The 20593-nt window shown below is 48.1% G+C and overlaps 1 protein-coding gene across 1 annotated transcript in view; it reads right to left on the bottom strand.

Annotated features, from left to right (window-relative positions):
- Window positions 1-17156, bottom strand: part of RPH3AL (rabphilin 3A like (without C2 domains)) — a 118162-nt gene extending 101006 nt beyond the window's left edge. The window contains 2 exon segments of the mRNA XM_082443591.1: window positions 702-1176; window positions 16330-17156. Of these exon segments, the coding sequence (XP_082299717.1) occupies window positions 702-825 (124 nt within the window). The 5' untranslated portion in view covers window positions 826-1176; window positions 16330-17156.
- Between the last annotated feature and the right edge of the window lie 3437 nt (window positions 17157-20593).

Below are 20593 nucleotides of genomic sequence, written 5' to 3'. Positions count from 1 at the left end.
TCAGAGAGCAGGGTTTGGGATTACAGGTGAATTTACTTCTGGAGCATTTTTCTAAGGATGACTTAGGAAGAGTCAAACAAATGAGGGCACCCTACCTGTCCTCATGGCCCACGCAGGTTCCTCCTCTCAGGTGGGGCTCTCTAAGACCCCTCAGCCCTAGCTCAGATTCCTGCAGCCTTTCCTGTCTGTGCCCTGCAAAAAGCAGCCCATCCTAGACGCCCCAGGGCACATCCCCACTGAGGCACAGGGCTGAGTGTGCTGCTGGCCTCAGAAAGACAAGTGGCACTGCTTCTGTCTTCATTGCCCTCATTCATTCATTCAACAAACAAGCTCTGAGTGTTGACTCTGCGCCAGGCACGTGCCACATCTCAGCTGGCTGCAGGGCGAGCCGGGGCAGCTCCCTTTACCCCTAGAAGGCCTCACAAGGTGCACAGGTAGGAGCCCCACTTACCGCTGCAGGGTCTCCTCCCCCGGGAAGTAAATCCTCACCCCAAACGCCCACTCCAGTGGACCCAAATCCCTGCCCGTCTCTTTGTCTCGCTGAAACTGTTTTCTCACTTCCAGGCTGCAGCAGTACTTGCAGCCTCCAGCCGAAATGAGATGCAAAGCATCCCACTTCGTACCCCTCTCGCTTCAGGTGCCAGCCCTCCGATTTTACCAGCCACAAGCTCTGCCTACGTGTCCCCAGAGGCACAGCTCACTTCTGTCATTTCTAAAAGGCCTGAAACAGAGCAGGTGGAGGTCCCAGATCAAGACGATCACAGAGTTGATGGCGGCCGACTCCAGGGCAACCAGACTCCTCAGGCAGGACTCACCCTTGAACATACGGGAAGGAGGGAAGTCTCGCAGGCTGGCTGCCGGGCCCAAAGCAGTGGTCCAGTCCCCGTTGCACCACGTGGTATTAGTCTCCGACAGCCGCTGTAACAGGTACCACGAGCTGGGAGGCTTACAACAGTCCTAGAGCCTGGAAGTCCAAAACCGAGATGTGGGCAAGGCCAAGCTCTCTCTGCAGGATCCAGAGAAGAATCTGTCTAGAGAAGCCTCTCCCTTAGCTTCTGCTGTTTGCTGGCAATGCTGGGTGTTCCTTGGCTCGTGGCTGCTTTGCGCCAGTCTCTGTCTTCATCTTCACATGGCATTCTTCCCTCTGTGTCTCCACGTGGCCGTCTCCCCGTGTTTCTATCATGTTGGATTAAGACCAAAGGAGATTCCGATATGACCTCATCTTAACTAATTACATCGGCAATGCCCCTATTTCCAAATAAGGTCACGTTCTGAGGTTCTGGGCATTAGGACTTCAACAGGTCCCCTTGGGGGACACAATTCAACCCATAATACATGGGGAAAAGAGAACCCAGAGCCCTACTTTGGGGGTGGGGACAGCAGACATGGCGGGCCCTTTATGTACGCATAGGTGTTTAAGCTGGTCTAAAATGCCCCCTGGAGTCCCTGGGTCCTCAGGACCAGGAGAGGGGTTTACATCCAAAACAGGGAGCTGTCATGGTTGATGCAAAAAGCGGATTCAGGAAAACAGTCTCCTTTGGTCATTGCTTGTCTTGCGAGTTCTTAACAGGGGAGCCATGAACTTGGATGGGAACAAACTGTATCTTCATTTTCATTAACCTGTAACTGAAATTACCTATTTCCTTTCATTATGAATATAGGCAACACACCAGAGTCATTCTAAAAGTACCTGTGTCTTAGTCATGGGTAGAATCACAGATATTTTCATACCACAATACTGAGCTGCAGATACCTCGAAATATTATTTATGCTCACCACTACTTTAAAATTACAATAGTTATTAGACCCACTGCAAGGCTGTTTACTTAATGATTCAAAAAAGAAGCACAGGGACTTCCCTGGTGGTCCAGTGGGTAAGGCTCCACGCTCCCAGTCAAGGGGCCTGGGTTCGATCCCTGGTCAGGGAACTAGATCCCGCATGCATGCTGCAACTAAGAGTCCGCATGCCACAACTCAGAAGTCTGCATGCCACAACTATGAGCCTGCATGTTGCCACTAAAAGATTCCGCACGCCACAACTAAGAACTGGTGCAGCCAAAATAAATAAATAAATTAAATAAATTAAAAAAAAAAAAAAAGAAGTACATAGGTTACTGTATCAAAAGCTTGTTTTTAAAAAAAGTATTCTGATAATGATAAGTCAATATAATTGGCATCCTCTGTAATCCTGTTTGTGCATTTAGAGCCATTATTTTGAGAAACATTCCATAGGATTCACCAGACTGTCAAAAAAGAAGTCTGTGGCGGGCTTCCCTGGTGGTGCAATGGTTAAGAATCCGCCTGCCAATTCAGGGAACATGGGTTTGAGCCCTGGTCCTGGAAGATCCCACATGCCGTGGAACAACAAAGCCCATGCGCCACAACTACTGAGCCCATGAGCCACAACTACTGAAGCCCACGCGCCTAGAGCCCGTGCTCCGCAACAAGAGAAGCCACCACGATGAGAAGCCCGCGCACCGCAACAAAGAGTAGCCCCCGCTCGCCGCAACTAGAGAAAGCCCGCACGCAGCAACGAAGACCCAATGCAGCCAAAGATAAATAAATAAATTTTTTTAATTAAAAAAACAAAAAAGAAGTCGATGGCACAAAAAATAAAGAACAGGAGATGGAACTGAAACTCAGCTCAAAGGTTACCAGAATAAAATCAAGCCTTCACTGTAAGCAGGTGTCCGTGGCTCGGGGAACTCTGCTCAGAAAATGCCCAAGTCGCCCATCCCAGGGGCTGCCAGGCACCTGGCTTGGGGTGCACACTGAGGGGTGTGAAGGCTATTTGTCTTTTCACGCAGAAATATAAGCCTGTTTCCATCTTAGCAATTTGTGTGGAAAGTCCCAAGCAAACAGAGTTTCTGCAAAGGAAATCTGATTTCAGCTCACACCTGAGAGCTGCTTATTGGAGGAGCCCAAGAGAAACCTCTCCATGAAGCAGAGAAGCCTCTGGAAGGAAGAGAGGCCCACCCCTTCTCACCCAAGCCTCAGGTGTGACGACAGGGTACTCCTCCGCGTGCTCAGGTCCCGGGAGCGGCGGCCTCTGACAGCCCTGCCAGGATACCAGCTCCAGGCGGCTCTTCCCAGGCTCTGCCAGGTCCTTCAGCCCACTTCTTCCGCCTACTTCCCCAGAGCCGGGGCGGGGACCCTGGCCCTGGCTGTTTGCATAAAGCCAGGAGGCAAGGCAACCCCTGCTGACCTTGCTGCTATCTGTGGCCAGCTGTCCTCTCTCGTTCATGGAAACACAAACAGACGGTTCCCTGTTCCAGCTCCAAGGTTAAGTACGTGCTGCACAGGTGCCAGCTGTCAACTTCTCTGCACATGCCCTGTTCCTCTGGCAGAGGCTAAGACCCCAAAGAACTGGGGGTGCCCATCACGAACGACCACGGTGAGGACTGCCAAAGACTCAAGCCAGGCAGAGGGCCATCTGAGAGTGAGAGAGGGGACCACCCCCAGAATGTGGCTTGGGACGGAGAAGGTGAGTGGGGAAAAGGCCAAACAGGACCACCGGCATTTTGCAGGTAGTTTTGGAGGCTTTTAGAAGGAGCCCGCACATGCGCTGCACATGCGCAGCCTGGCCCTGAGCTGCCTAACTGGGAAGGGAAGGCAGCCGACTTTACAGGGCACTGCCTACCTGCCAGGTGCTGGCCACAGGCTGACCAAGTGAAACTCATCACAATCCCAAGGGGATGGCACGCCGTCATCCCCTTCCAGAGAAGAGGCTCGAGACCTGATGCTTGAGAGGTGCAGCCACTCGCTCAAGGCCACGCAGCTGGCTTCTGGCACTTTCTGTCACCCTCTCTGCCCCCAAGGAGCCCTGGCTGCAGCGTGTGACACCTAATGAAAGCAATAAGCCAGGGCGCATTCTCCAAGCCTCTCCCACGCTCCCAGCACTCAGGAATGTGCCAGGAATTCACAGAAACCGAGACCTGCAGGAACTGGACGAACAGGAGTTCTGAGAAGGCTCAGAGTTACCTGGGCTGGAGCAGAGCTGGACGTACCGCAGAGGATGCAGGCTGGCGTGGGTTTCCCAGAGCAGGCAGCCAGTGGCTGAGGTTAGAGGTGTGAGGCCCGGGAGATGGGCAGCAGGTGCTCAAGCGCTGCTGTGCCCCACCTATGCCCACAGGGCACAGCGGCTTGAAGCCACAGGTCTCTGACAGCCCCTTGTTCCCCACCATTCCCACTGCCTGACCCAGGAGCTCACCCAGAGCTCAGTCACCCTACGATCCTAAGTGGTTCCCCTGCATCCTGGCTCCCCGCCCCCCGCCGACCCAGCCTTCCCCGCCACCAGAGGGGCCCTGCAAAGGCCCGGCTCTGCTCAGACACTTCCAAGTCAAGCCCAATGTCCTCACTTGGGAGTGCATGGCCATCCACAGGCTCTATGCCACCTTGCCAAATTTATCTCCAGACAAACAGAAACACTGGGCATCATATCCTGTGACTAAGCCCAGGCCTCCTCCAGGCAGCCCCCCTGCTGCTCCCCAGGCCACACCCATTGCCCCAGCCTGAAGCGATGACTCCCTCCTCGGCACCTCCACAAACACTTTTTACCTCTTCCCAGCACTTCCCAGTTTTGGGTGGTTTATGAAAGCGTCTGACCTCGCCTTCTGGACCAAACACTCCCTGAGAGCAGGACAAACCTCGTGCCCAGATGACACTCAAAACACGTGCACCAGAATAGAATTGAGAGTCCAGAAATAAACCCATACATCTGTGATCAACTGATTTTTCAACAAGAGTGTCAAGACCACTCAAGGCAGAAAGAAGAGTCTTTTCAACAAATGGTGCTATGAAAACTGGGCAGCCACATGCAAAAGAATGAAGTTGGACCCTTACATCACACCATTTAAAAAACGGACTCTAAATGGATCAAAGAGCTAGTAAGAGCTAAAACTATAAAGTAAGAGCTAAAACTATAAAGCGCTTAGAAGTTAATAGAGGGGCAAATCTTCACGACCTCAGATTTGGTAGTGGGTTCTTAGATATGAGAATGCAAACCTAAACCACAATGAGATACCCCTTCACACACCAAAAGCATAAGCAACAAAAGAAAAAAAATAAAGTGGATGTCATCGACATTCAAAAATTTTGTGCACCAAAGAACCAATGCTAATCCTAAATGTTTTCCTGAACATACGTCTATTTCAATATTTTCATGGTATATTTATAGAAAAATATTAAAAGAACAAAGGCTCACCATACACACCTTTTATTAAATTTCATAAACAGCAGAATTATTATTGCTTTCCATCTCTTATTTCCTATAACTTCCCTACTTCTGTAAACCTGATTCAAATTACTGTCCTGATTTTTATAGCTCAGGTCTATCTCGGGTGTTTGAGAGAAAAATACAAATGTCTATTAATAAACGTTGCCTTTCAAGATTTTGAACAAACTGGGTGGCTTCGTTGCCTGTACCTTGCTACCCAGGCCCATACAGCCAGCACAACCCACCTTTTTCTCATGGGTGTGAATCTTTAAAGTTGAGTATGTGACTATGTAACCCTGGAAGGTAAGGATGCTACAAAAGCTGCCACTCCGGTCTTGGAAATGTTTTCACCCCTCAAAATGTGTTCACTTGTGCAACAAAAGATAGGTATAAGTATGTTTGTAGTTAAATTGTCTTCAATGCACCCAAACAGGAATAGTTTCAAATGGCCATGTAGAGTGCAATAGAAATGATTCATTAAAATGGAAAAAAAGAAGGTGAAAAGATAACTCACAGAACGGAAAAAAAATATTTGCAAATCATATATCTGATAAAGGGCTAGTATCCAGAAAATATAAAGAACTCCTACAACTCAACAATAAAAAGACAACTCAATTAAAAAATGGGTAAAGGACTTGAATAGACATTTCCCCAAAGGAGAAATACACATGCCTAAAAGCACATGAAAAGATGCTTGTCATCATTAGCCATCAGGGAAACGCAAACCCAAACCACAGTGAGATACCACTTCACATCCACTAGGACGGCTATGCTTTTAAGAATGGAAAATAACATGTGTTAGCAAGGATGTAGAGAAATGGGAACCCTCATTCATTGCTGGTGTGAACGTAAAGTGGTGCCGCCACTGGGGAAAACAGTTTGACAGTTCCTCAAAAAGTTAAATATAGAATTACAACATGACCCAGCAATTCTAATCATAGGTATATACCCAAAAGAACTGAAAACAGGTCTTCAAACAAAAACTTGTACACAGATGTTCATAGCAGCACTATTCACACTAGCCAAAAGGTAGAAACAACCCAAATGTCCATCAACTGGTGAACAGATAAACAAAATGTGGTGTAACCAACAATGGAATATTATTTGGCCATAAAAAAACAAAGTGCTGATTCATGCTACAACATCTATGAAGCTCAAAAACATTACACTAAAAGAAGCTGGCTGCAAAAGACAACATAGCAATATGACTCCATTTATATGAAATGTCTAGAATAGGCAAATCTATAGAGACAGAAAATAGATTAGTAGTTGCCTAGGGCTTAACGGGAAGGAGGACACGTAATAGCTAAAGGATATGGGGTTTCTCTTTGTGGAGATGAAAATGTTCTAAAACTGGCTGTGGTGATGGCTGCTCCCATCTGCGAATATACCAAAAACCACCAAATTGTATACTTTACATGGGTGACCTCTGTGGTATGTGAATTACATCTCAATAAAGCTGTTAAAAAACAAAGCGTGGGGCACAGTGAAGAATGAATCGGGGGTCTGGACAGGGCAACCAGCTACACAGTCTCCAGGGGACAAGGAACTGGCCACTTACATTTTACTGTCACCCTCTGGTGGTCTGGGGACAGATTAACTGCAAATTAACCTCAATAATAAAAAACAACAGATGGTGCATTTGTGAAAACACTGCGGGAGAGGGGCAGGGGAGAGAGAGAGAGAGAAAGCAAATATGGTCAAATGCTAAGAATGACTGAATCTAGGTGGAGGGATTTCTTTATACTGTTTGTCCAGCTTTTCTGTTAGGGTTGAAAACTTTCACAGTAAAACTTCCATAATGAGCTCTCAAAGGCTAAAGCTGGAACACTTTGCACAACAAAAAAATAACAGTAGTATTGGATTATAACCCATAAGATAAAATAAATATGTGAGTCTTTATGATATAAATAATTGAATAAATATATAAATTAATAGGGAAAGGGGACAACTCTCTCTTACAGAAGGGCACCAATTAATAAATACAGGCACACCTCGTTTCATTGCGCTTCACTTTATTGCGCTTTGCAGATATCGTGTTTCTTAACAAATTGAAGGTTTGTGGCAACCCTGCATCTAGCACGTCTATCGGGGCCATTTTTCCAACGGCATTTGCTCACTTTGTGTCTCTGTGCTACATTTTGGTGATTCTCACAATATTTCAAACTGTTTCATTATTATTATATTTGTTATGGTGATCTGTGATCAGTGATCTTTGATGTTACTACTGCAAAAAGATTACAACTTGCTGAAGGCTTGGATGATAGTTTGCATCTTTTAGCAATAAAGTATTTTTTAATTGAGGTAGGAACATTGTTTTTTTTTTAAGACAAAATGCTATTGCACACTTAATAGACTACAGTATCATGTAAACATAACTTTTATATGTACTGGGAAACCAAACAATTTGTGACTCACTTTATTTCGACATTTGCTTTATCCCAGTGGTCTGGAACTGAACCTGCAATATATCTGTAGTCTGTCTTGTACAGAAGGAATGAAGGGACAGAAGAATCAGCATTAAAACACACCAGTAGTAACTGTTGCAGGTCAGATCCATGGATGGACCCTAAAATTAGTAAGCAAAAGTTTGGGGAGAAACAGGACACTTACATAGTCTCAAGGTATCTCCCCTGGATAGTTATTAATTACAAAATAAAAAAGCAGTAACTTTACAGGGGAGAAAGCTGGCGGACACAACTTTAACCAAGTGATCAAGACTAATATCACCAGTGATAAGACATAACGGACATCACATCCCTCCTGAAACAACGTACTGAGAAAGACATAACATCGTTTGGGTGGTATTCTTGCCCGAAATGCTAACTGCAATCTAATCATGAGAAAATACCAGACGAATCCAAACAGAGGGACATACTATAAAACAACTGACCAGGACTCTACAGAAACATGAAGGTCATAAACGATAAGGAAAAATTGAGAACAGTCGTATTCTTATATGAGATGTTAACAGGGCAAGCAGGGTGAGGGGTATGCAGGAACTCTCTGAACCATTCTTGCAACATTCGTGGAAGCCTAAAATAATTCCAAAATAAAAAGCTTTAAAAAGTTTTCATACTTAAAAAGCAGCAGTTTTGATGAAAGGTGTCTGTTGTTTGGAATCACATATACCAAGCAATACATGATGTGCTGTGGCCTCATAGGACGGTGCCAACTGGGGTAACATCCCCTCCCTGCCCAAAGCAGTAGCTGAGGCCCATCTGGGGAAGGTGAGAGGGGACTGAACGGGTGACCGTGAGGGCCCCCACTTCCCCGCATGGGATCTGGGCTGGAGGGGGCAGGAGTTAGTGGAGGAAGGGGTGAGAGTATCTGCCAAGGTCTTTGCTTATTTCTGAGACAAAGGATGACTCCACAAAAGGGAAAGAGGACGTCATCTAGAATTTCCCACAAGTGGCCTTCTTTGTGTCTGACAATTTGTATGACTTTTATTGTTTGAAACTGTTGCACTTGTAGTATTTCTATACTTTCAGATGGCCTGGATTAAATACTAGACGACATTTTTAACTAAGTAACTTTCCAATCTACTTAGTAACTTGTTTTCACTAGTTTTGCTTTAACAGTGGTCACCCACGACCCTTTACCTCCCCCATTAACCTGGTTAATGAAGACCATGTTGTCTGATTACCACTGCCTATGTTATGAATGTGTTCTCCTCGTGGAGAATTTACAGTGTGTTCACTGACCCACCAGCCAGAGACGACACTGAACTGGGGTCCAGACAAGGGAAACAGAAGTGCGATAAAATGTTACTAGTAGAATCTAAAGTGGTGGGCATATAGGTGTACACTGCAAACTTCTTTCAACTTTGCTTTATATTTTAAATTTTTCATAATAAACCAGTGTTTAAAAAAAAGTAAAATTACAAATGAGTATTTTGGGCAAACAAACTGTAAACCCAGATTCACAGCCTCAGCGGGAGAATGCGCCTAGGAGGCTCCATTTACAGAAAAACACGTGCACACCTGTCCCTTCTCCCCGCAGGTGTCTGCAGGCGACAGGGCTGTGTCTGAAGGAAGGAGAAGCAGTGGGACGTCACCGTCATGGCCAAGGCTGGAGGCCTGTAGACACAGTCTCCACATAAATACATTCAGCTCCTTGGGTTCAAACCAAGTCAGAAAATGGGTAGCAGACACAGGTTTTGTTAGCTCCGAATGAATTTGGCAATGGATGCCCGGGCTGACCAAGCAGGTCCCAACCTGGTCACATACCCTAGGTGGCCCTGCCAATGGCTGATGAATTCTCTTCTTCTGCCAAAAAATAAAGGGCGGTGGTTCCTTCTGAGTCTGTGCTTTGGGGCAGGTATCTGGGATCTACATTCTCGCCCTGTGTGAATTATTAGCTCAGTGACCTTGGGCGGCTTCCTTCATTTCTCTAAGCCTCGGTTGCCTCACCTGTAAAATGAGTAGCAGCCTCCCGGCCTGTTGGGAAGAATAAATTAGATCAATGGTTCTGAAACAGGGTGATTTTGTTCCCCCACGAGACATGTGGCAGTGTCTGGAGACATCTCGGGGGCAGGGGTGCCACTGGCTACAACCCAGTGGGTAGAGGCCAGGATGCTGCTAAACGTCCTACAATGCGCAGCTTAGCGCCCAACAGCGTAAAATTATCCAGCTGAAAATGTCAACGCGCCAAGTCAGAAAAACCCTGATTTAAAGGGTACAGGTAACCCACCTAGCATAGGACCTGTAACACTGTGCGCTCTCGGTGCGGGGCTGCAATCATCGTCATCATCATCATCATCATTACCACCACCATCATCATCATCACTATCACCATCATCACTCTTATCATCACCATCACCACCAGCACCACCACTATCACCATCATCATCACCATCACTATCATCACCACCACCACCATCACCATCATCACTATCACCATCATCACTGTTATCATCATCATCACCACCAGCACCACCACTATCACCATCATCATCACCATCACTATCATCACCACCACCACCACCATCACCATCAGTATTATTAGCCTGGAACTCCCAGTACCCAGAAGAGCACAGGTAGGGAGCATCAATGACAGCGTTTTACTAAACTGAACAAACAGGTCATTCCTTTGAGTTAAGGACATTCCAAAATGTCCCTTCAATCCCCTAAGCCAGTGGTCCCCAGCCTTTTTGGCACCAGGGACTGGTTTCATGGAAGACAATTTTTCCATGGACCGGAGGTGGGGTGATGGTTTTGGGATGATTCAAGCACATTATATTTATTGTGCAGTTTATTTCTATTATTATTACATCAGCTCCACCTCAGATCATCAGGCATTAGATCCTGGAGGTTGGGGACCCCTGCCCTAAGCTCACCTGAGGGAACTGAAGCATGTAGGAGCTGTGAGACGGGTAAGGGGAGTGGGAGTTGTGGTGCCTTGGGGAAAGGGTCCGAGCAGATGATGGCAATACCAGCCGACATCCTTATTTAACACTGAATGTGTGTGAGTTCTGTTCTAAGCATTTGACGTGTATTAATTGATTTTACTCTCTCAGTGACCAAGGAGGTCAGTTCATAACAGAATAACATATTCTAATAATATTCTATTATTACTCTCCACTATGATCATAACCACTGAACTGCTGTTTCCCTGATGGGAGGGAGCAGTGGCTTTGCAGAATTCACCCTCCGCCTGTGGCCAGTCCCGCAGCTTGCCTGACTGCTCTGCAAAGAACCTTAGAAGGCACGGTCCTGTCTCCCAGCAGCCTGCAGGGAATGTGGACGGTTTCCGGGCCTTCCGTTCAGTACTGTAGGAAATGCCCAGACAAGGTCATTTCTGGGCAGGGCAGGTGCCTGGTGAGCAGAATGCCTGTCGACTGGGAAGAGAAGCCAGCATGAGGGGAAAGGCCATGTGGCTTTCCGGAGAGGGGTGGGGGACGTGTTGGTGAGGCCACCTCAGAAATCAACCCCAAGGCCCATCTCTAAAGGAGCCAGGAGCCGGCCAGTCCAGAGCCACTGCCGGGAGGACCCCACCAACCTGGTCATTTTCCCGCCTCTCCGCCTCTTCCTCACCTGCCACCAGCAGGATCTCTACTGGGCCTAGGGTTCATCCGCAGAGGAGTCAAAATGGGTAGTAGCTGGGGTGCCTACACTTATAGCCAGCCTTGGAGACACAGGAGCCCAGGGGACATGGTGGATAGAAGGAGTGACCAAGAAGAGATGAGTGGAACACATCTGGGGCTCCCGACAGGGAAATGAGAGGAGGCTGGGGAAGGGCTGAGGCTGAGCAGTGGGTACCTGCTGGGACGTGGCAGGCTCCCCACATGCACACACACCCCAACTGTTCACTGCAAGCACAAATGGAATTCTAGTGGGTTCTGGGGTCTCAAAGACTAGGACACAAGGGAAACCCAAAATGTCACACAGGAGAAGCAAAAAGTATGTCTGCTAATTGTCTATGAGAAGACCCACCATTTACTGAGCGTTTACTATTTGTCAAGCTTGGTGCCAAGTGCTTTATAGAATCACCTTTATTTTTCACAGTAGGTTTTAACAGCTCCATTTTACAGGGGAGCAAACTGAGGCTCAGAGAGGTGAATGATGTACCCAAAGCCATAGGAATTGAGTTAGTAGGTGACAACGCCCAGGATCTGAACTCCAAGCTCAAGCTCTTAATTTCAAGGGTATCCCAACTTCTCGGCACTAAACAGAACTATGTGTGTTTTGGGGCCTTATCCCATGCCAATCACCCCCACTTACCCACACAATCTTTCCTTATCCTTTCAGCTAAGTCGGAGACAACGAGTAAGATTCTAAATAGGGAAAACACTATTTTTCAAAAAATAAGAAACCAAACAACCCAGTTAAAAATGGGCAAGAGACCTGAACAGAGACCTCACCAAAGAAGATATACATATGGCAAATAAGCATAAAGATGCTCAATGTCATATGTCATTAAGGAACTGCAAATTAAGACAGCAATGAAATACCACTACAAACCTATTACACGGCCAAAATCCAGAACACTGACAACACCAAATGCTGACAAGGATGCGGAGCAACAGGAACTCTAATTCATTGCAAAATGGTCCAGGCTACTTTGGAAGGCAGTATCTTACAAAACTAAACATACTCTTACCATATGATCCAGCAATTACATTCCTTGGTGTTTACCCAGAGAACTGAAAACCTACATACATACACATACACCACAAAATGGCACACTAATATCTATACCAGTTTTATTCATTATTGCCAAAACTTGGAAGCAACCAAGATGTCCTTCAATAGGTGATTGGATAAATAAACTGTGGTATATCCAGACAATGGGATAAAATTCAGCAATAAAAATCAGCCACCAAAAAGAAAAAAAATTTTAATAAATAAAAAAATGAAAATGAGCTACCAAACCATGAAAAGACATGGAAGAACCTTAAATGCATATTGCTAAATGAAAGAAGCCAATCCAAAAGGCTACATACTGTATGACATTCTAAAAAAGACAAAATTATGGCGGCAGTAAATAGATCAGAGGTTCGGGGGAGAGAGGGAAGGATGAATAGGTGGGGCACAGGGGATTTTTAGGGCAGTGAAACGATTATTGTGTATGATGCTGTCATGGTGGATACATGTCATTATACATTTGTCAAAACCCATAGAATGTACACCACCAATAGTGACCCCCTTACTGGAATCTATGGGCTTTAGTTAATAATAATGTATCACTATCAGCTCATCACCTGCAACAAATGTGCCACAACAATGCAAGATGTTAATAATGAGAAATTCGGGTAAGTAGGGGGTACGTGGGAACTCTGTACATTTCAATTTTTTTCTGTAAACGTAAAACTTTTTTTTTAAAGTCAAATGCTACCAATACAATGGAAAAAAATTTTTTTTTAATTTTCTTCTATAGAGAAGAAAAAATATTGCCCTAATCTTCATCAATGGGAAAGAATCTTGAGATATTAATATTATTACAGTTAGATTTGTATAACGTGTCATACCTTTCAAATTGTTTTTGTGTTGATTAACAATTTGATCTCATCCCATCTGCAAACAAGGAAAGTGCATGCTGTTCGGGCCTTTAGTCCACAGACGTCTTGTCTGTCCACACCACGTGGCCCTCATGGGTGGGGGACACAGCCTAGTGCTGAAGATGGATAGGTCTTCATTGCATGTATCACAATTTGAATGTGTGCATTTATTTCTTTGTTTACTTGTAATCTCTGGAGAGGGGCCACCTCTGTTTTGTTGGCTGTGAATACCCAGTGTGGACTATACGTGAGTGAGATGAATTCTGAATGAATCAGACAATGGCTCTAATAGATGCTGGGACGCTGCACAAAGGACAGTGGGAGCAAAGAGCAGTCTCAGCCAAGACTTCTCTCTGTGGCAATCCCAGAGGGCTTCCAAGTGGAGGAGAGTCTGGCAGAGAGCTGAAAGGAAAAAGTAAGGCCTTGGCAGGCATTAGGCAGGCATTCCAGGAAGAGAGACATCCTGGTAGAACTGCTGGAAAGGAAGAAGCCTGTCTGAATGTTAGAGCTGGAAACTAACTCAGAGAATGGCTAGTTAAGGTCACAGGCAATTAGGACACAGCTTTCGGGCACTAATTTAGGGCAGGTGAGATCACAGACCTGGGGCCTCCTTGGAGCCAGGGGAAACCACAAGGTGCACCTTTATTCTCAAGCTTTCACCTAAGTCAGGCTAACAGCAGAGGAAAGAGAACACAGATTTCCCCTCCTCTCTACACGCACATCCCCCGACATCCAGGGACGGGGAGTGTGGCCAGAAACAGGCAGGCCAAAGGCACAATGTCTCCAAGGTCAAATTTTCCCATTCTAAGCCATATGTATTAATTATTTTAAAATTAAAACAATGCTTCTCCCCCACCCTAAGTGATATCCTCCCAAAAATGTCTCCCAGTAAAACTGATGTTCAGGATTGCAACTCTAGTTTTCTGTCTCACAGCAGTAAGAGCAGCTAACGCTGACACAGCACCTTAGCTATATCATAACTCATGCAATCCCTGCAGCAACACTGGGGGGGGCCAGCATCCCTATTTTACAGACACACCCCAGCACACTGCATGGAGCAGCTCCCCACACCAGACAGGGGAGCAGAGACAGTGAATTCTTTCTCCCAGGTGGCATATCTGGTCCACAGTCTCATTCCTACAACGACACAGGTGTGTGAGTTTGGAATCAGGTGCTTCAGTGAACCGACTGTATAATTTGCGACAAGTCCTATTTCCCCACACCCTGCTTCATTCTCTGTACAATGCAGGTTTTGTCCAGGGTGAACACAGTAAAAGTTCCAAACACAGGGCCTGGCACACAGTAGGCCTTCAAAGGGAAGAAAAACAAAAACAACTCTGATTTTTAAACCAAGCCTGTCTCTGAACTCCTGGGGAAATTCTCTGCACTAGAAGGAAAAAAAATGGGAGAATTAAACAAACAACAACAACAATCTGTAACCCAGATGACCGCGGGTCCAGCTGATGAATGAAATCTTGGCCCAGGGCTGCCAGCCAGGCTGCCTGGGCCTAACTGTAGGGCAGGAATCAGCGCTCTGACCCAGAGAGGAGCTTCCTTCGGCCGACCCCACCCGCTTTCCCCAGAACATTCCACACTCAGCCAGGAGACCCCAGGAACAGGCCACTGGGCCCAGCCAGGAGAGGCAGGCACCTCTCTTCTAGGCCTCTATGCACAACCTCTGAGCCGCACCCCTGCCCGGCTCCCACTGCTTCCCTACAGAGAGACCCAGAGCTGACTCCTCTGCCCCAGACCTGCCTCTCTCCCGCATCTCTAGGCAGCCAGCCAGAGCCAGCAGGAGACAGGCCGGGGGGGCTGAGCCGCTGGTCCTCAGCCATGGCTCTAGTTCGGCCGCTTACGCTCTCTTTCCTTAGGCCCCTACCTGGTCTTCCTGCCTCCAGTCCTGGTACCCACTACAAATAAATGAGTCTCTTCAGATAGTCATGAAGCACTCCCCGCCTCAAGCACCTTCAATGGCTCCCACTGTTCCCTGAATTAAGTTTGGGGTCTGTATCCTGGGATTCGAGACCCTCCACAATACAGTCTAAACCCACCCTCCAGTCCCGACACGACCCATATGTCGCAACGAAAATGGATTATACCAAGATTTGCACACACGCATTTGCACACTTGCCAGTTCAGATGCACCCTCTCCCGCCTCCACCTTGCTGGGTCCTACCCCTCCCCCACCCCAGCTTACTCTTCCAGGAGCCCTTTCCTTCCCGAGCCTCTGAATTTCTCCAGCACGCTCTTCCCAAACCTCAGGCGTTCCCATGCCACCTGCCATCCGTACTACTCTTTACTTAATATTTTCCTTTAAATCAACACACTCTTTTACTTAAATTTATTTTCAAAGGAAACTTTATATCTCCACCATAAATAGAAAACCGTATCATTTGCTATAAACAGAAGGGAACTTTAAAAAGTTACGTTCTAATGCACATGAAAATACATAGTCATTAAAATGTTTTAAGTGCTCCTCTGTAGAATATACTTAATATTACTGTATAATATACTTAAAAATCCTCTCACACTCTAAGAAACGCCGCCTTGGCATGTCTTTATTTTTGCCTCCTTCTGGCCCTTGGTTTTTCTGGTCCTGTCCCACAGTTATCTGAGGACTTGTCACAGTCTTATCCTGGTTGACCCCAAACAGCACCTGGGGGGCTGCAGCCCCTCTTCCAGTGCCTACACACAGCGTGACGTGCAATAAAAATATTTAACGAAAGTTCCATTTGCTCAGCTATAGTAACATGGCCCCTTTCTCCACCTGGCCCTGGGCCCATCTGCCTCTCAACTTTCCAAAATACACATCCTCTCCTCCAGCCACCCCTGAACCCACCCCTGTCCACTGGGGTCTCTCAGAGGATGGTACAGCGAGTGTGGTAACTGTCAGGGAGGTGCTGGGGGGCTCCCCCCATTCTCCGACCCCTGCCACCTCTTCCTGGGAAGCAGCAGGCCCTGGGGTAACCCGGAAAAAGCAAGTCAACCATTAACGACACTCTCCCAGCACAGACACACCCTTCCCGGGTGTTAGCAAAGTTCTGGGAAAACTCCTGGCTCCAGAAAATACAAAATCTTCCCGTCACCTCTTTGCCAAAGACCCCAAAACACCTACCAGGAACCGAGGGGGCCTGGCCTGGGCCTGGACCTGCCGGCACCCCAGGCAGAGGAGGTCCTGCTCCCGCCTACCACGTGTTGTCAGGGGCGACCCTGATGAAGATGAATCACTGGGACTTAAGTCAATAAGCGGCAGCTGTGGGAAGGCCCAGCTGGAGCCAAACCAAGGCCTGGATTCTCCTCGGTGGACGGCGGACGGAAGCCCAGCTGAAGCCCGCCCACGGCCAATCGTGGGTGACCAAGTCCCCCTAACGACATCTTCTAAAACTGAACAGATAAGGGACACTTTCTATTAGCGGGAGGCCTCCCTTGGGAACGTTTGCATTCTTTTTGGTGTTTTTTTCTTTTTTTAAAGTCTTGCCACTTTTACAAGTTTCAAGGATTTTGTTGTTATTTAATTAATTTATTTATTGATTATCCATTTTATTGTATTTTATTTTTTGTTGTTGTTTCTAAAAAGGGCACATTTTATGGAAAGGTATCAAAACCATTCATTCCAGGCAGTGGTCATACGTGGGGTGTCAGCATCTCGTGACTTCCTGAAACTTCCACTGCTGGGGGCGAGGCATCCATCTGGGTGTAGCTCCCCAGGAAGAAGGTTTACCGAGGCCCAGACAACGTGACCAATGCCGCAAATGGAGTGGCCTCCCACGTGCAGCTCAAGGAGGACAAGGGTCACGAAGGGACAGCCTGACACCTGCCTGCAGGGAGAAGGAAGGTGACAAGGATCCCCTTCTTGCCCTTTTCATAGTGCGAACAAGCTAATGACAGAAAAAAATGTGGTGGTGAGAAGAAAAACACCACATCTAGCAACTATTTCCTCATGGGGAACAAAATCAGGTGCTACAGAGAGAGATGGATGGACACAATCATGAAGAGGTTCTCAAACTGGGTTCCAAGGAGCCTTAGTGGGGGTGCCATGTACCTCTCTGGGGCTGCTGATGTGGAATGAGGGGGAGGTGGATAAAGGGGATGTATTCCAACCTAGCCCAGGGCAAAGCTGCTCTTGTCAGCTTCCTCTACTGGATTTTCAGGGAAGACAGCCTTTGAAGAAAAGATTCTGTAGCTAAAAATGTTGAGAAGTGCTAATGTGTGATCCCGGTTGTACCACGTAGGAGAATGTGATGTGAGTCTCTCTGAGTCTGTGGAAAGCAGTCACCACATACGCAGGTGTGCCGGGAACCCACTGGTCCTTCATCCTGAGTGGGTGCTCTGTCTGACTTTAGGAGAAGTGACAGGTCCAGCCTGGCCACTCTGCCCTTCTCCTGGCAGGACCACAGGCTGGAAACTGCAGGCACAATCAGGCCAAGCCTTGAGCTGAGTCAAACGTCCAGATAAGAGACTCCATAGGGACGGGGGCCAAATGCAGACCCCCCGTGGGGCACACAATCTGCCCCACAAATAGAGGCAGATTTGTGGATCCAGGGACCAAAGGCCAAAGAGAAGTGAAAAGTGGTGTCAGTGACTGGAGGCGGCCTCTGGGACAGACACGGTGGAGAGAGGTTGGTTTCCACGTGCTCCCAGCAGCTTGCTGCACAGAAAGGCCGACCCTGTTTGAAGGTCCAGGATGGACCAGACCTGAGGATGTGAAGAGGCCCGAGTGTACATGCTCCACTTAACAGAGAACAGCGGGTGCGCTGCTGCCCTGCTGTGCAGTTGGCACCCTGAAAGCTGCCTCCAGACGGCCGGGGCCTCTGCCAGCCTTTCGCAATGGGCGTACATTCTGTCTGCCCAGCCTCCCTCTCTTTGAGAACGACTCCTCCTCAGGGCCAAGGAAATCATGCCCAGTTCTTCTGGGTGGGAGAAACAGGCCCTTCCTTCCTCTTCCTCAGGGTGAATGTGACTGGGGCCGGCTGATGAGAATATCCCCACCCACTGGGCACAGTGACTGACCGAGGCCCAGCTTCCCTGGGCTCTCACCAGAGTTACTGACAAGTACCCTCTTTCTCTGTGACAGCAAGCTGTGAGAGCAATGTTGGCCTGAGATGGCCAATGGCCATCTTGCTGCCACTTGGAAACAGCCTGAGAATAAAGCCAAGCAGAGCTGAGAGATGGAGGGAGATAATCAACTGCTGGATCCAGCCATGCCTGAACCGCTCGTTTGGTTCCCAACTTGCCAGGTCCACAGAGTCCCCTTTTTGCTTAAACTAGTTGAGCTGGGTCTTTGTCATTTGCAATCAAGGGCCCTGGGTATGTCACCTATCCAGGAGCGGGAAGGGGTAAGAATGCACCACATGTACTAACCTGAGTGAGCCTGATGTCTTAACAGAAATGACAGGAGCCCTGGAAGTAAGCTTCCTGCTCCCATGCCAACTACCCCTTTGGAGCCCTGTGCCAGCAGCTGCCTGGCTCAGGGATGTCAGGGCGGCAGTTGCTTTCCTCTGAAGCACCCAGCGCTCATTCCTAGGCTTACTTTGGTTTCTCTGCAGCAGTCACGTGGTCCACAGGGAGCCCCTCCACTGGGGGCTTCTTCCATGGTCCCTAGATGATGTGTCAGCCTCCCCTGTCTCAGCATCCGCCCAGACCACTGCAGGAAGTTGACGCACTTGTTCACACCCCCAGGGACACATGAAGCTGCCCCGGGTCATCCCAGACCCTTGGCTCATCTCCCAGGTTCCAAGTTCAGGCTCCATTGTCCACCCCTGGCCACCCCAGGTCGGCCGGTCTTCCGGGCTAACGCAACCAGAACGAACGTGGAAAGGAGGCCTCACATGCTGGCTCCAGAACCTTCAGCACTAACACGTGAGCAGCGTGTGCATCCATTAGCATCTCTCCACCCTGCATCATCCTAGGATCCAGGGTCACAAGCAGCAAGGTCCCATTGCCATTGCATCTCTTCACTCTCCAGTCAAAGCCTCACCGGGTGGGCCTGAACAGTGAAAGTAGGCGCCAAACTGCTTAACAAATCCACACATAAGATGTGCAAGAAGGAGGCCAAAAGGAATAAACTGAATGACCCATACGTGAAATGGAGTAATTTGATAATTAATATAAATAGTAAATAAAAGTTCCCTAGGTAAGCGACAGAAAACACACCTTAAAGAGTTCAAGAGGAAGGAAATTAGGAAAGCAAAGCTCTATCTGGAATATCAAAGACTGTGCTCAAGATAACATGCTAGGACTTCCCTGGTGGCACAGTGGTTAAGAATCCACCTGCCAGTGCAGGGGACACGGGTTCGATCCCTGGTCCGGGAAGATCCCACATGCCTCAGAGCAACTAAGCTCGTGTGCCACTACTACTGAGCCTGTGCTCTAGAGCCTGCGAGCTACAACTACTGAGCCCTCGTGCCACAACTACTGAAGCCTGCGCGCCTAGAGCCCATGCTCCGCGACAAGAGAAGCCACTGCAATGAGAAGCCCGCACACTGCAACGAAGAGTAGCCCCCGCTCACCACAACTAGAGAAAGCCCAGCACACAGCAGCGAAGACCCAATGCAGCCAAAAATAAATAAATTAATTAAAAAAAAAAGATAATATGCTACATGTGATCAATGTACATTCTGTTTAAAATTAGAAATATGTTGGCCACAGTGCTATTGGGTAAATCAGCTACACAGAACCCCCTAGAGAGCTGGGCCAGGCTGGGGGCAGGGGAGGGCAGAGCATGGCTGGGGCTGAGTCCTGGGGCCAGAACCTGCAGAGGGTGGTCCCCAAGGGTCAACAGGCACAGGAGAGGAAGGAAGTAAACAAAGTCCAGGGAGCCCAGGCACTGCCTCCACCACCCCCAGGCCAAACTGGGGCCTCCCTGATTTCCCCAGCTCTCCCACCAGCCTGCTCCTGCCTGCCTGGGGCCCCTCCCACCCCATCCCTGCTCCACTCACGAATCTGCTGCCCAAATCAAACCTGTGGGCAAAGCTCCAGCAGCTGGCTCAGACTCACCTTTCCTGGTGTCGCTGCTCCTGCTGCCTGCCACTGCCCTGAAAGCACCCCAAAGTCATTCTGGCTCTTCTCTCCTCCAGATCCACCTCTCTGCCTCGGCTCCTGCTGCCCCCAGGGCCCCAGATGTCCCTCCCTCCACCTCATCCTTCCAGACCCAGCAAAGGGTCCTGCTACACCATGAAGCCTGCCTTGCTTTCCCCTTCCCTCTGGTAGCAACCTCTCCTCCCCTGAAGTCCCTTAGCTCCTTGCCTGTCCCCTCCCTGTAGCACTGAGCATTTGACAACTTATACTTATGTTCTATCTTCTACTGGGCAGTCTGCAACCGCTTCACCTCTGCACTCTCTTTATTCTTTCATTCATTCATTCCACAAATATGTACTGAG

The sequence above is a fragment of the Balaenoptera physalus genome, assembly GCF_965194825.1.
Source record: "Balaenoptera physalus genome assembly, chromosome: 20".
NCBI classification, from domain to species: Eukaryota; Metazoa; Chordata; class Mammalia; order Artiodactyla; family Balaenopteridae; genus Balaenoptera; species Balaenoptera physalus.
This window is presented reverse-complemented; position numbering and strand designations above follow the sequence as displayed.